Below are 16605 nucleotides of genomic sequence, written 5' to 3'. Positions count from 1 at the left end.
CTTTCTACCTAGCTCAAAACCTACCATTTTTGGCACAGGCTCTTTCATATCCTCGGTGCTTTGTAGCCTTTCTGGAGTACAGTAGACACTCCAAGGTATGGAGATGCGCTTAATTTACAGTTGAATTAAGGAATTAATTGTCTGAAATGGAGTTTGAGTTTTTCAATTGCTAACTAAATGTTCACTTTTTCAAATTAATGCTAAAAATATTTGTGAATTTTGAAAGTCAGAAAGCTGCCCAGGAACCCAGATTAAGCAGATTGAAAGCAAAACAGACCTACTGGGGGAAGGGCTGAAGATGAAACATGAAGAGGGGATGAGGAGTTACATGTCAGGATGAAGGCAGAGTGAGAGTGTATAGGAATTCAGAATCCTGGAGCAAGCAGGGACAACTGTATCAGCTACACGTGGGATGGAGAAGGGTTCTGTTAGGAAGAAGAGAGCATGATGTTACCAGGGCTGCTCTTACATGAAACAAATCTGAGCAGAGATTTCTAGATAAAAGAGATTTCTATATTACTGTTCCTGGCTCAGCTATCTTAGTAGAGGGGTATGAACAGCTGAAGAATATTTGGCCCCTATGTGATTGTCTAATTATTTTATTATTTTTAGGGTTGTATCCATCTTTTAAGTAGAAAAAAAAAAAAAGAGTATATTGCCTAGTGTGGTAAAACCCAGACTTCTTTACTTTGTGAAGTACTTTGTTATTTTGGGGTATTTCTTCTGTATTTTTTGGTGGCTACTTATATTCTTCAAGCCTAGCTAAAAGCTTGAATCTCAACCTAAGGCAAAAAAACTTGACAGTAATTATGGCAATTCTGTATGAAAACATGCAATGTGTACTATGCAAATGCAAGTAGAAGTTAACAAAGAAATATTTGTTGCAGCTTCATCTGTTGCTTAAGTAACATCTGTTGAATATTTGGGGACTCCTTACAAGTTTTTAAAATACCTTTATTTTATTTTCAAGATTTACACTGCCTGTGGCCTAGATTTAGAACCTATTGGCAACTGTAAAGAAGAATATAACTTTATTTTGCTTAAATAAAATAAATACATTTTTAAGTTATTTTGAAAGAGATTATTCCCTTTCTTTTTAAATTATAGCATTATTTTTAATAACCGTCAGTAAATCTTTCAGAATTGTTACATGTGCTTTGCAGAGAAGAGTGATTCAACCTTTGCAAAAGTTAATGTACTTTTGGCTTGTTTTAATAAGTAACTAGTCATGGGAATCATTCAATTCTATTTATATAAAGCCATATCACTAAGCTTAAAAATGCACAATCACTAAAAATGCTATTAGAAGTATAATAAAAGACTACTTTGAAAATATCCAGCTTCATAGCAATTCAGTAACCATGTTATAAATTAAAAAAGCATTAAAATATTGGCAATGTATTTTCATAAAATTATCTGCTTATTGACACGAGGAAGGATATGATTTATTTTCAGTAAAAATTTTGCATACTGACTACTGCACTGTCTGTGGGGTTTTTTGTTGCTACTCCCAGTTCTCCCTAAGTATTTGAAGGTTATTTTTAACCAAGCCTGGAGTTTTTCATGACTTAGCATGTGACTCTTCCATAGTCCTTCTGTAAAGATAAATGGAAGAATAAGATCTTCATAGACTGTTGCAAATTAAAATTAAGGAAATAGATACAATATAGCATTTCTTGAAATGCAAGAAGTTATTTTTATCTCATTAAAATTGGATGCCCATGATTTGCCTGTGTGACGTCTCTCTGTGATGGCTCATGCATCGTCAAGTTACCCTCCTGGGAATGAGGTAGGTGTTGGAAGGTTAGTTATACTCATCATGAATTACTGCTAAGATTTCCAAAGCTAAGGGGAAGTTATGGTAATTACCAGTCTTGACTACTGAATCAGGAGCCAGCTCTCAGAGAAACTGTTTCCCCAGTGGGCTTATGTGTTGACAGTTGGGTTTTTTTTCCCTCCCTTCTAGCTTTGAAGAAATAGTGGGATACTTTGGGATAAAGCCAAAGCCTGGTGAGAAGGAGATCACACCAAACTACGTTTTCATGGTGTGGTATGAATTCTGCAGTGACTTCAAGACCATTTGGAAACGAGAGAGCAAAAGCATTTCTAAGGAACGGTAAGGTTCTAATAAAGTCATTAATACCATTTTAGATGTCTGGGAAACTGTTCCTTCTCAAACCCAACAAATTATACTCCTGTATTTCACAGGCGTCATTGTTTTCTTTCAGATCTAATGGACATCAAGGAAAGATTATTCCCTAAGGGTGTGTAGGAAAATTCACCAAAGGCATGCTGTCCCCACAAAAAGATAAACACATATAATCTGATAAATTACACTTTTGTAACTCCTTCCAATTACTAGCTAGTAAAATGAAAGGAGAGCTGTGCTAATTTGTAACAGATTGCTTCTCTGTGCATTTTCATGTTGAACTAGCCTAAATGAGGCGATATTGCTGTCGCAGACAGTACAGACAAATAAAAGTGAATGCTTTTCCAGTTAATATACTACACTTGCATCAAAGGGAAGCCCCAGAGATTCAGGCCACACTTAGCACAGTGTTGAAGCCCCACACTGAATTTACAGCACTACTGCTGACTTTTGGTGTCCTGCTGAGGACATCAAACTACTTGCCGCTAAATCTCACCACAGTCTCCTGATTTTATTAGTTAGAGTGAAAAAGAAAAAAAAAAAAAAGAGTCAAAACCCGTCAGTTATTTTCGTAATTTTCTTAAAAATGCTTAAAATCTTTTACAAAGAAAAATCAGTTCCACTGTAAGTGCACCATGCTTACCATAGCTCAATTAATTTGAAAAGACCGAAAGAGTGGTAATGTGGTCATACTTTGGAAGAGAATGGATTAATCAATTTCAGCATGAAATACAAATCCAGGTGCTTATTCCAAATTGACACAGATTAGGAAACAATGTGTTGAATAGTGTCTGCTAAAGTAGTAAACTCATTTGCACTTATATTTTCCATATTTCTCCAGTGGGGCTTTTAGGTTCATATAGAAGTAGATTTTTAAAGGACAAGATGTAGAAATTATAAATTTCCAATTATCCACACTGTTTTATTGTTGTTACAGGTTTTAAACACTTGAAAATCATAGCTTTTTGTATGGTCTATGTAATGATTAGATTGATTTTAGAAGCTGGCAACTGCAAAACTTACAAAGAATCTTTTATTTCCTTGTATCTAGATCAATATGCAACTTTGTTTTACACATTAAAAACTGTATAAACACAAGTAGCTATAATCATGATAAGGATCATCTCAGGGATATATTTTCTGCTGAATCATAACTTGGTTTTGTACCAAAAGCAGTTAGGAAGAACAGAATTTAAGTAAGCAAGGAAAGAAAAAAATATTTCCAGACCATATATCCATTCCTTTTTATGCAATTAGGACCTTACCGATAGCATACAGTGATCCCGTCAAAGAAATTAATATAAAACACCTACATTTTAACACTAATTTTAACACTACATAACTTTATAACTTTCTTAATACAATATGCAATAAATTTTTGTTTGTAAGTAAACTGCTATATTCTTTGCCTTCCTACATGGAATTTCTCGTTGTTTAATCCTTATACAAATAAAATCTACAAATAAAGGTGCAGCACTAATAATTTATCAGCTGCTTTGATGAATACCTTTATTCCTATTCACAAGTGTAAAGCAATACTAGTAGAATGAGGAGCAGCAGTTACAGTATATGTTTTCAGAGTTCACTTCAAATTATTTTTACAAAGTTTTATTAATCTCACAAGAACAATTTGTCCTCCTTTACATTCAGAATTTGGGTGATTTGTCAAGACAATGAGCTGCTGAAATAAGGAGCCTTGCATTAAGAATAAAATCAGAATGTCAGAAGAGCTGTTTTCATCATTCTAAATTGTCCTGTACCGTGCTACTGAAAAGAAGAACATCATGAAATCAGTAGATTGGAATGATGGAAAAACTATTTTCGTCACCTGAAAATGGTCTGTAAAGCTATGACCATTTCAAGGTTCTGTTTTATGAAGTATGAGACTAGGAGTTGGTCCATAAAAGCAAACTGAGACTCATTGTGCACATTGGTAACTAAAAACCTTAGTATGACAGGAATGGACAGGTGTCTTCCTTAACTGCTAATTAATTGGATACACTATTTGTTTTGCATTTTTAAAGATTGTAATTTAATAAAAAATATCTGTTTATCATGAGCCACTTACTTCGTTTTGAAGGAATAAAGAGGAAGAATTGGCAGTGTAAGTCAATATTTTCGAACTTGGGTTCTGAAACTGGGGCATTGATATCCTTACATGAACATTTTTACAATTGGATTACCCTGCAAATTTCAGAAGGAGATGCATCAATTCAGTGTAAAATATGTCTGAATTAGTCACACAGTTATCTAAAAATGTATTTAATTGTTTACATTCATATAGGAATGTTAGTATTAGATTATAATTTGTCTCTCAATAAATATGGCTCTGAAAATTCAAAATTAGATTATAATATCCAGAATTATCATTAGGCAAAGGTATAATTAAAAATTTATTAGCTTAAAACTAATAGGAGTAGAAATAGGTCAAAATAAGGCTCCAAACTAAAAAATTTATACTAAAAACTAACCGTGTTGTATACAGACAAGTTTAAAATCTCCAAATTTCAGAAAAAAGAATACTGCCTTGAACTAAATGACAGCCTCAGGTGCAAGAGTCTGTTTTGTCTAAAAACTACTTGGCTCCCAAATGTAACACAACTGTAGAAATCTAATTAGACTTCTATGAGACTTTTTCTTAAAGGAAAGGAAACACTTTAACTGAGCTGCCCTGCATTTAACCTACCGTGAAAATAAATCAGCTGCCTGCAAAATATAGTTGAGTCATTGTCTCTTTCCTGGACAAAATTTGCACACCAATTAGGAATGCAAGGCAGCTACAGATAGAGAACAAAACTAGATATGATATGATACATAGTACGATATATAAATTAGTATAAACATAAAATGAAGGAAATTTTCAATGCCATATTCCTGAAAGGTTTTCTTGGTGTCATTTTCTTGATTTCTGTCATTTGCCAATGACAGTTTTCTTTCAGGCTTAGTATTCCCTTCAATATTAGAATGCAACTGCAATACAATAAAATTTGCTTTGATGATCACCTCTTCGTCTCTGACAAGCAGCTTAATGGAAACACACTGTAAAGCTCACCAAATGTTGGAGATGTGTTTTTCGTTTGCTTTGCATTAAACCCCAGTTTTGTTGTTGACAGCTTTATAATTCAGTATGTCTGTGCATCCAGGTACATAACTGCTTTTATACTTCCTTCTGTTTATAAAACATTGAGATGATAACTGAATTGAAGGCTAAAAAAAAGGTGGGTTGTTTTTTTTTTCTGCAACAAGGGACTTACAGAGTGGTAGATTGCATGGGCATGTCTATGAATTGAGAATAAAAACAAATACGTATTTAGAAAAGCTACATATACATGAACGCCTCTCTAAGTCCATTAAAGGATTCAAGGTCTATTAAAGTACGTTTTAGGAGGATATCCTAGACAACTCTGAATATAGGGGAAAAGTACAAATGAATTAAAAATACTATAGTTTGCAGTGAGGAGTTTCATAACAAAACGTGATTGTATGATTTGCAAAAGAAATGTGACAGATTTTATCATTATCTGTTTATCGGTGTTAGCCTTGAAATATGAAATAATTAGATATAAAAAGGGATTATTGCTGTTAATTTGACCCAATGCTTACACTACAAAGGTAAGGTTACAATGATTACCTTATTAGATTAAGCCATCTCTTTCAGATTGAACAGATTTTATGAGTCAGGATTTAGAACAGAAAAAGAGAATCAAAGTTTCTCTCAATAGTTGAAGAACACATGATTATTATTTAATGAACAGAATTACATACTTTATCTTAAAAATAGGAAAAAAGTCCTATTTTTAATGGCACTTTTTATAAAAGGTTCTTTTTTAAAAATGCTTTCTTTGTTCTGGAATTTAATGTCTAGCAGAAAACATATTGATAGCTTCACCTTAACCTAGTGAAAAAGAGACATGGTGATTTTTTTTGACACAAAGGCAGTAACAGTTTTGACAAGTAGGATCGCTAATTGTAGCAGTGTAGGTAGCTAATGGTAAAGATGAAAAAAAAAAAAGAAAAAGCACTGAGCTGTGCTCACCTAATTTTTATTTATTGTACTAAATTAAAGGTGGCTATAGCTTTCTATCCAACTCTTCCGTTTATTGAACACAGAATGAATTGTGCTCATTGCACTCCCTTTCTGCACAGGAAAAGAGTAAGTCTGGAGAGCCCTTGTTTGTAACACCACATCATCATAAGAGATAACATGTAAATTGCAGAATCTTTTAGCAATACTGGTCAATATATTATTTAATATTTTTAACCATTGATTAAGCTAATTATGAGAATATCTTGTGCCTAACAAATGACTGAATTTTGAAAAAAACACTTGCCACAAAGGAACTAGAGGATTATATTTTCATTTTCAATATCACAGCGAGCAAGGAGAAGAAGTAATCTTTGCTTCAACAAGGTACTATATCTGTTTTGAAAGACCAGATTTTATCTTATGGTTTGATTCAAATAGTTAATTTCTCTTCCATCTATTGTGTGTCATCTATATGTTACCTAAGACAAGGAGCGTCAGTAAAAGTCTTTGATTTGCAGCCAATTTGATCAATATGTACTATGGTAGAACACTGTCCTGAGTTAGTCAAACACTACAGAATAGGGCATCATCCACATACAAGATCTGCCTGTGTTAAAGCCAAAAGATGAATGTAACAGACATTGTTTATTTCATTTGATGTTAAACTAATGGTCTAACAAAGCAGGCTGAAATCACAGCATAAATAAGTTTTAAGAAAATATTTGAAATATGATCGTTAAGATCCTTAGGTAACTTGATGGATTTATGCTGGGAGTTCCTTGTGCTCAGAGTTGCAGCATCGGAAAAAGGCAACATATTTGTGAGAAAATTTGATCAGTGAGCCCTACAGCATTACCAGGCTGGAGGCTCATGGTTCATGGTCCATATGAAAACGGTGACAGTACAAATTCAGATTAGAAAAATCCATGAAGGACTATTACATATGAAGAAAGTTTCTAGATGTGAAAGTACTCTGGGAATTATCACTGTATACTTTGGCTGTCCTTACATGCTCCTAGGTATCTGCTAGTGGCTAGCTCAGATGGACGGAATGGATTATTCCAGAATATCAAGAGGTTGAGAAAGAACTATATAGTTGGTCCCTGTCTTTGCACAACAGCAGAGCCTCAACATGCATGAGTAGCAACTGGGTTGTTTAGAAGGGATTCTGGTTTTCCTAAGAGCATGGATTATTCCAGTTTACGCCTTCTGTCGGAGCTGAATGGGAAGCAGGGATGAAAATGATAATGAGTTTATATGGTTAGTCCCTGGCTTGATAGTATAGTATCTTTTGTGTGAGGACAAAAAGTATTTTCATGAGCTGATAAAAGAAACTTTTAATAAATGCAGGCTTATGTTTAGATTTAGTTTCTGTGTACCTAGATACAAAATAAAAATAATAAATTTGAATAAAAAATATCATTATTTTTCACTAATATCTTCTAATTTACAAGGCCTGATTTGCATCCAATTTATAGGGTAAGACACCTGTCACATGGAGGCAGGAAAAAGCCAGTTATATTCCCATTGCTTATAGTAAAGAGCCGTATGCAATACTGGATTTACAGTTCTCCTATTTAAAATACATTGTTTTGACAATTTCATTCAATTTTCTTTTGCATATTATGTGGTAACATGCAATGCTACTCAGTATTACAGTTGACACCACATCTTCTTTATTCATTAAGGGATATTGACCTCTTTTGCTCACTGTTGAAGGAGAGCAGCTTTCATTTTGAGCACATATTGCAGCTGGTCAGATTTCAAGGCATAACTAACCTGCATTCCTTAATTTTTGGCCTCATGTTACCACTTTGCTAAGTTAGCACCTGCATATCTTTTATGTCTGTGTTGTGATTCAGCTGTCATACCATCCTTTCTGGTCTCTGTCCTCTGCAGTGATCTCTGTTCAAAAGTGTCCTTTACAGTATTTTCCCAGCATGTTTTACTACACACTTGTATCCCTTTTTGCTTCCCTGTTTTAGATACACTTCTGTTGACATTTGTCTGCCTTTCTTCTTCCTTGATTTCGCCTGTTAGGTTCAATCCCAAGTTCTCTTCACATTTCTAAAACGTGGCCAGACTAGTGTGTCCTTCCATGCTATTTTATACTGATATAGAAAGAAAAAAAAATTGCTAGTTTTCAGACTATTTCATTGTCCTTATTCTATTCCAAGGATAGTATTTCCAAAGGCAGTAGCCAGTCTTAGTACCCTGTCCATGTTTAACAAAGAATTCTTTTTAATTATAAGGCACCATTATAGCACAGGTGCTTTACTGATATAATTACTGAGCTAACTACTTTATTAAAATTGAGCCATCTGAATGTTTCTGATAATACCTGCTAATCTTATGTTAGCAAAGTGATGGCTTTTTTCCCTGAGAGAAAAAAGAATCTGCTGTTTTTATAAGTCAGATATCACATAATTCAAATAATTTTAGTGAGCTGGTTTATTTCTGTTTTGTATTCCAAACTATGCATTCTATTTTAAAAGAAAGTTCTCCAGAAATTGTGCAAATATAGATAAAATACACAGAGCTAGGCCTAAATAAGTGACAGGCAAATTTTTTTTTCAAAGTCTAAAAGTTTACAGTCCCTAGAATTCTCTGTTCAGATGAAAATATGGACTCTAAACATGTGGTTGAAAAGAAAATGTGCTCAAAAAAGGGAAGAGTTTAGAAAAGGATCCCTTGGTGTGATTCTGCTGAACCTGAATACTGTCACTTGAAATACGTCATCATCTTTGCATAAACTTTGCAGCTGTGAGGAATAACATGCTGTCCAGAGGGTGTTATCATCCATCACTAAGAAGTAAACTGTGCTGATTAATGAAATTGTAAAAAGATGGAATGGTGTGTTGCTGCTTAGTTGTTTGCCTGTAGAAACAGGGGACACTAATTAAGTTTTAAAAAACTTTGGATATATTTTAAAACATACAGAATCATAATTTCGTATTTGTGTACTTGCAGCTTGAATCAATTTTGTAGCTAAACAGTGTTGAAAGTTTACCTGAAAGTAGTGTAACTGTTTCCTCCTGTTCTTAAGCACTGGAAAATGAGACACTAATACTACTCCGTTGATAGATAGCTTTGAGAAGACATTTTAGTTTCCAGTGGTGAGCACTGATAAACACAATAATGAACTTATGATTGTGTTCTATATTTTTAAAAGAATCTAGTTTGCTGCTAGTGTTACAGCAAGGAAGTACACATCAGTAATTGCAGCTCTAATCCACTTTCCTTTTTGCTTTTCTTCCAAAATTCTTCAAAAACTGAGTGTGTCGAAAGTGGTTTGAACTGGACATGGTATTTTAAATACTTTTTGCCCGGCTATAGCAATTATTTCTGCCAGCGGAAAAAATTAAATAGGAGAAGAAAGTAGAATTTTCAGTTCAAGAGTGCCAAGAAATGTGTTTTTTCTAGTAAAAGAATGATTTAGTGTGCATTAGAGAAAATTGGTTTGTTGAGTTCTCCTTTTAAAAATTCACTTGCAGCTTCTTTCCCTCTGCATTTTGCATACAGCATTGTAAAGTAGGTGTTCATAGCATCAGCATTTTAAAGGCACTGATAGCTGAGCAGATCCTGTCTTAGGAGTGCCAAGAATGTGCTTCCCTTTTCTATCACTGTTTAGCACATCGTTTTCTCAGGATCGGAGCGTCCCAATGAGTAGGAAGTCAAGTAAGGGATCTAGGAGACCGGCGTGGTTAAACAAGGAGCTGCTGGGCAAACTCAAGTGGAAAAGGAGAATCTATGGATTATGGAAGGAGGGGCTGGCCGCTTGGGAGGAATATAGGACAGTTGTTAGAGGATGTAGGGAGGCAATTAGGACAGCTAAGGCCTCCTTGGAACTCAATCTTGCTAGTCGGGTTAAAGACAATAGAAAGGGCTTCTTCAAATACATAGCAAATAAAACTAAAACAAGAGGCAATATAGGCCCACTGCTGAACGAAGTGGGTACCCTGGAGACAGAGGATATAAAGAAGGCAGAGGTGCTGAATGCCTTCTTTGCCTCTGTCTTTACTCCTGCAGACTCTCCCCGAGGGCCCCGGATTTCTATAGCCCCAGAAGGAGTCAGGACAAAGGAGGAGTTTGCTTTGGTAGATGAGGATTGGGTTAGGGATCAGCTATGCAAACTGGACATCTGTAAATCGATGGGTCCGGATGGAATGCACCCACGGGTGCTGAGGGAGCTGGCGGAGGTCATTGCTAGGCCACTTTCCATCATCTTTGGTAAGTCGTGGGAAACGGGCGAGGTGCCTGAGGATTGGCGGATGGCAAAGGTCACACCAATCTATAAGAAGGGCAAGAAGGAGGACCCGGGGAATTATAGACCGGTCAGCCTTACCTCCATCCCTGGAAAGATGATGGAACAACTTATTCTTGACTCCATCACTAGGCATATCAAGGATGAGGGGGTCATTAAGAACAGCCAACATGGTTTTATGAGGGGGAAGTCATGTATGACCAACCTTATAGCCTTCTATGAGGAAGTGACTAGGTGGAGGGATGATGGTAGAGCGGTAGATGTGGTTTTTCTTGATTTCAGTAAGGCATTTGATACTGTCTCCCACAGCATCCTCACAGATAAGCTGAGGAAGTGTGGGCTTGACGATCAAGTAGTGAGGTGGATCGAGAACTGGTTGAAAGGAAGAAGGCAGAGAGTTGTGGTCAATGGCGCAGAATCTAGCTGGAGGTCTGTGACTAGTGGAGTTCCTCAGGGGTCGGTGCTGGGACCGGTGCTGTTTAATATTTTCATCAATGACCTGGATGAGGGAACTGAGTGCACCCTCAGCAAGTTTGCTGATGACACAAAACTGGGAGGAGTGGCTGACACACCAGAGGACTGTGCTGCCATTCAGCGAGACCTGGACAGGCTGGAGAGTTGGGCAGGGAGAAACTTGATGAAATTTAACAAGGGCAAGTGTAGAGTCTTGCATCTGGGGAAGAACAACCCCATGTACCAGTACAGGTTGGGGGTTGACCTGCTGGAAAGTAGTGAAGGGGAAAGGGACCTGGGGGTCCTGGTGGATAGGAGGATGACCATGAGCCAGCAATGTGCTCTTGTGGCCAAGAAGGCAAATGGCATCTTAGGGTGCATTAGAAAGGGAGTGGTTAGTAGGTCAAGAGAGGTTCTCCTCCCCCTCTACTCAGCCTTGGTGAGGCCGCATCTGGAATATTGCGTCCAGTTCTGGGCCCCTCTGTTCAAGAAGGACAGGGAATTGCTTGAAGGAGTCCAGCGCAGAGCCACAAAGATGATTAAGGGAGTGGAACATCTCCCTTACGAGGAGAGGCTGAGGGAGCTGGGTCTCTTTAGCTTGCAAAAGAGGAGACTGAGGGGTGACCTCATCAATGTTTACAAATATGTGAAGGGTAGGTGTCAGGATGATGGAGCTAGGCTTTTTTCAGTGATATCCAGTGATAGGACAAGGGGCAATGGGTGTAAACTGGAACATAGGAAGTTCCACGTTAACATCAGGAAGAACTTCTTTACTGTAAGAGTGACAGAGCACTGGAACAGGCTGCCCAGGGGGGTTGTGGAGTCTCCTACACTGGAGATATTCAAGGCCCGCCTGGACAAGTTCCTGTGTGATGTACTGTAGGTTACCCTGCTCTTGCAGGGGGGTTGGACTAGATGATCTTTTTAGGTCCCTTCCAACCCTTGGGATTCTGTGATTCTGTGATTCTGTGATTCCCTGCCCTTTCCACTGTTTGTAAGAGAAGAGTCAAGTCCCTTTTTTGTTAAATACTGTTTCTCTTTTTCCTCCTGACAAAACTTCTGATTGGGTCCTTGTAAAATCTTCACAGGAACAAGCGTTCTGTGTGCAACACCCTAAGAGCAAAAGGCAAGAAACAGGAATCAGATCCGTGTTCTTCCTTCCCCTTATCTCAGTAGTGCTTTTGGTAGACTGGCCGCAGGCTGGTTTAACTACCCCTAGAAAAGGACCCCCTCTAATTTGCCTCTCCTATTGCCGCATCAGTGTGGCTGATCAGTCAATTCCATGTAAAGCAACAGGGAAACATTAAGGAAAAGCTGATAAATGCTTTCATTTCAAGGTTTTCAGAGGAATATAAGGTGTACCCTGGCAATCAGCCTAATAAAATAGTGTATTTTCTATATACAACAGATTAAGTAAGCTAGCTTTGGTTTTTTTTTTTTTTCAGAGGAGTATCTTCTTGGCTTGATACTGTAGCTTTTTTTGGTGGGAAAAATACTCCATAAAACCCAGATACTCCATAAAGCCCAGATCCTGCAAGAACAGAGAAATCATTTGCCTGATGACATTTTCAGTGAGCAATACAGGCAGACCCTCCTTTTGCTTTGCCTTTCTCTGTTTAAAAATGTACTTTGATCTACTTCTGGTACTTTAAGTACCTTTGGACAGTAATAGTAGTTTGTTCAGCTAATGTGCCTAAAAATATTAGTTCTCACAGAGTATATACCAAGCAGAGCCAGAACACCTCCAATTTCTTCGAATCTAACAATTTGTTTTCTGTGTATTTTGTTTCAGAATTAAAGTGGCTCAGCAATCAGTAAGCAAGTTAACTGCAGAGAAGAAAGTTGAAACAAAGAAAATCAATCCTACAGCTAGCCTGGTATGATGTGTTCATCAATATGATGTTCAGAAAGGGGTTTGTGATGCCTATTCTTGTCATTCAGAATGATGGCAGGTTTCTGCTGTTGTTCAAGGGTGATGTACTATGCTTACTTTGAATGTAGCAGAGTGATTTTGTTCCCAATTAGAAATATTTAAGCTTATGTCCTGCGGTAGTCCAACATGTAAGTTTAAAACTTACTTTAGTTGTGGTTATGCATGGCTCTGCTATTTTAGATAAAAAAATATGATAAGAGCTGCTTCTCTGGTTTCTTCCCCCATTCCACTGAAGTCTTGTATTTTCTTTCATGCTCTGTAGTGCATTAAGGCTTACTGCGTATACTTGTCTAATGGATAAGTGTCTGGTTTCTTCCAAAGCCTTACAAAATCTTGTTTGCTCTATTGGATAGTTGTGGAAGGTATTAAGTCCCCAATTTGTTCCTTACCATATTCTCTTTTTTTTTTTTTTTCTTGATACACACAAAAAAAGGACTAGTAATTTGCACTGTAGCTGAAACCTTTGCCTGTGTGCAAGGCTTATAGGTTACATCAGTATTTCCCTATCTAGGAAGCAAGAGTCTAAGGGAAGGGAATGTACATGAAAGAATCAGTATATTATTTCCATTTCCAGCAGAGCATATCAGTTGCAGGACAGGTGGCAAAGATATGAATGACTACACTTGCTTGGGAGGAGGTCCTTAAACAACATAATCTAGATAATGCTTAATTGGAGACTTTATGTCAGCAGAAGCAGCTCCAGACAAGAGAAGGTATGAGATTCACATGAATTTGAAATGTGTCTGGTTTTCCCTAGCTGCACTGGTCTTCATAGAGACACGAACTTTTAAAAGTACAAAGTATTTGACAAGTGTGTACCTAAAGCAAGCTCAGTTTTTCCACAGTAAGTAACAAACTGGTTCTGAGCCTTCCTTTAGTGCTCCAGGCATTATTTTTTTTTTTTTTTTAATTAGAACCCAAATCTACTGTAATTTATTTAGTACTTCTCAGCCTTCTAGACCAAATGCTCATGGCAACTTAAGAGGAGGTGGAAAAGTATGAACAAGAATGATAATAAAACTCTTTCTTTAACAGAAAGAAAGACTACGTCAGAAGGAAGCCAGTGTGACAGCTAACTGAAAGAAGAAAGATGGAAATTATAGTGGACTTCATACCTTGCATGATGCTTTACTACAGCCATGGCCCGGGGAGCACCTTATGTTAGATACTGAATTCTTTGCTGATCTGTACCAAGACAATCAACTAAAGACTTTTGAGTTCCTTCAGAGGGGTTTGTACATTCCATAGAGGGAATTCTAAGAAGGTTTTTACATGGAAAGTATGAATTATTTTCTGTAACACTTCCTTACATTGCTTTAAATGCATCTGGTTGCTAATGGTTATTTGAAGTACTCTGTGCATAATGCGTTAATATGAAAGAGCTAAAAAGAGCATTTTGGATGCTGAGTTAAGTAATGACTAACAACCTGTAGGTTATTTACAGGGCTTTGTGTAGATGAGAGAACATATGCCATTCAGCTTACAAAAGACTATTACATCATATGTTTGTTACTTCAGCAGTAATTGAGGTAAACTTGACTGATTCTAAATAATTTCACAGTGTCTAAGTACTGGATGCATCTTTCTAAAACTGATTAAATGTAATTATAGATTTATGCTGTATTTTACTATAAATATTTTTATAGAAGCTTCAGCTTATGCCATACATGGAAATGAAAACAATGTTTTGCACATGAAAAAGAATAGCTTAAAATTCTTTAGCTTTATGATTGATGGCATAACTGATTCATTATTTTTATGGTTTTAACCTAACATTTCGTAAATTTTGAGCTTCAAAAGAAAAATTATAAAAAATCAAATTTTTATTTCAGTATATATTGAAAATATAAATTCCATAAAATTATGGTTTTATTAGTCATTATTTATTGAACTAAAATACAGCGGTATGTCTCCATGAAGTTACACATTTGCCATTAAATCTCTGGTTTTCCATTCTATTGAAAGCTTTCTTTTAAACTTAATATCTCACTCTAAAATATATTATGCAGCCTGCATTTGCCCCACTATATTTGTATGAAGAATGTGTCCAGCATACATATGTATATATAATTTAATAAGTAAAACTTGAGGAAGAAGTAAAAGAGTCTCACTATCTTCCTGTAACATTATAACCATTGCTCATAAAGTGTCAGAGCCTGAAAAAACAACCTCTACGGGATATCCACTGTTACTCAAAGCTTCTTACAGCATTTTAAGGGTTTGGATTCTTAGGAGAGATCTTGAAGCAGAAGTTAATTTAAGGTAAAGCAGAAAAGTGTTTTTTAAATACAAATAAGTAACAATCTATAAATGGGAACAACAAACTTGGATAAAATATGTATCTGCTTGCTGTCCATAATAGAGAATCCCCTTCTTTATGTCTGAATTCGGTTTAGAAGAGAAATTAGGTGAAGCAAAGTACAAAAGGGTAATAGGGGAAAGGTATTAGTCCTTTGCTTAGAAGCTGGGAAGAATATAGAGGAGACAGGCATGGGTTATCCATAGAGTAAATTAGATAGAGAAACTGTGATAAATCCTAAGGCAACATCATAGCTAGAAGCATACACTTTTCAATGAAAACAGCAGTTGTGGAGTCCCCACATACATAAGTTAACTTGAAGATTTCATATACTGCAGGTTTCTTAAATGAGACTCACTCTTGCATGAACAAAAATAACAGAATCAAGATTCCCGAGTGTGTTTTGAAATTTGTAGCTGCTGCAGATAAACTCAAGATATGCAGGCATAATTTTTATGAAAAAGTCAATAATATACCAGCTACAATAACCTGATTTGTAATTTATCTATTCCCATGGCAGAGAAATTCCAGAGAATTAAGTTTAGTATATTCCACCAAATAGGTAAAGTGCATTTTTTCCCAGTATTATTAGGGATGAACAACAGGAGCAATAATGCTTGTAAAAGCCAAAGAACAACAGCAAGCAAGGCGAATGTTTAAGCAAACAAGTTTTTATATGGTTTTCTGTCTGTCAATCACGGAGATAGTGTATGTTGCCATTTAACTTGATCTGGAATTTTTCACTGAAATGTTTTACTGGAACTGTTAGTTAAGAAGGGTAGTACTGTTTGTGAAAACGTATTGGTCTTGAAAATTCTTATTAGAAATATATTATGAAGAAAAATTTTAAATCATTGAAATATGTTTCAAAATTTCTAAATGTGAAATTTCATTTTTTAGTTCAGATTGACTTTTCATTTTGAAATGTTGAAAAATGTACATAAAAAGGGATTAAAATTAAAATTATTGGTGTAAAGCATTGCTTGATCAGATTTATAATTTTTTTCAGATTATCAATTTACCAGAGCTTTGATACTATATGCTAATTTTTTTCAGAAGATTCAAAAACTTATATAGCTCAGAGACATTGTTTCTTCCTCATCTTTAATTGTACTGATTTTCCTCCCTAAACAGATTCTGATTCCAGCTTCACCCAACACTTAAATCTTCTACTACTAGTTAAACTATATTTAAGTGGAAAAAAAACCAATTCACCCAGACTTTTTGATTAATTCTTTTAATTAAGACTTCAAGAGTCTTGGATGGAACTCATCAGCCAAATATCACACTTACACCTGTAGTGATACCCAGAAGTGTGTTCAGACACTAAAATGTTGTATTAGAAAAGAGATATCAAAGGGTATTATATATCTATGTAAACTGTTAAAATATTATATATAGAGACACTACAGACACAACAAGAGTGCGTCAATCAGCATTGATCTTGGGGTCACAAAGTGTCACCAAAAGTTATGTTTTA

At 36.0% G+C, this 16605-nt stretch overlaps 1 protein-coding gene across 1 annotated transcript in view; it reads left to right on the top strand.

The window, feature by feature from the left end:
- FMN1 (formin 1) overlaps nucleotides 1–16104 on the top strand; it is a 134670-nt gene extending 118566 nt beyond the window's left edge. Inside the window, exons 15-17 of the mRNA XM_065686635.1 lie at nucleotides 1967–2116; nucleotides 12686–12770; nucleotides 13862–16104. Of these exons, the coding sequence (XP_065542707.1) occupies nucleotides 1967–2116; nucleotides 12686–12770; nucleotides 13862–13906 (280 nt within the window). The 3' untranslated portion in view covers nucleotides 13907–16104. The remainder of the gene's footprint in view (nucleotides 1–1966; nucleotides 2117–12685; nucleotides 12771–13861) is intronic.
- The last annotated feature ends 501 nt before the right edge of the window (nucleotides 16105–16605 follow it).

This window comes from Lathamus discolor, chromosome 6, assembly GCF_037157495.1.
Source record: "Lathamus discolor isolate bLatDis1 chromosome 6, bLatDis1.hap1, whole genome shotgun sequence".
NCBI classification, from domain to species: Eukaryota; Metazoa; Chordata; class Aves; order Psittaciformes; family Psittacidae; genus Lathamus; species Lathamus discolor.
The sequence above is the reverse complement of the archived record's forward strand: the minus strand, read 5'-3'. Positions and strand labels throughout refer to the sequence as shown.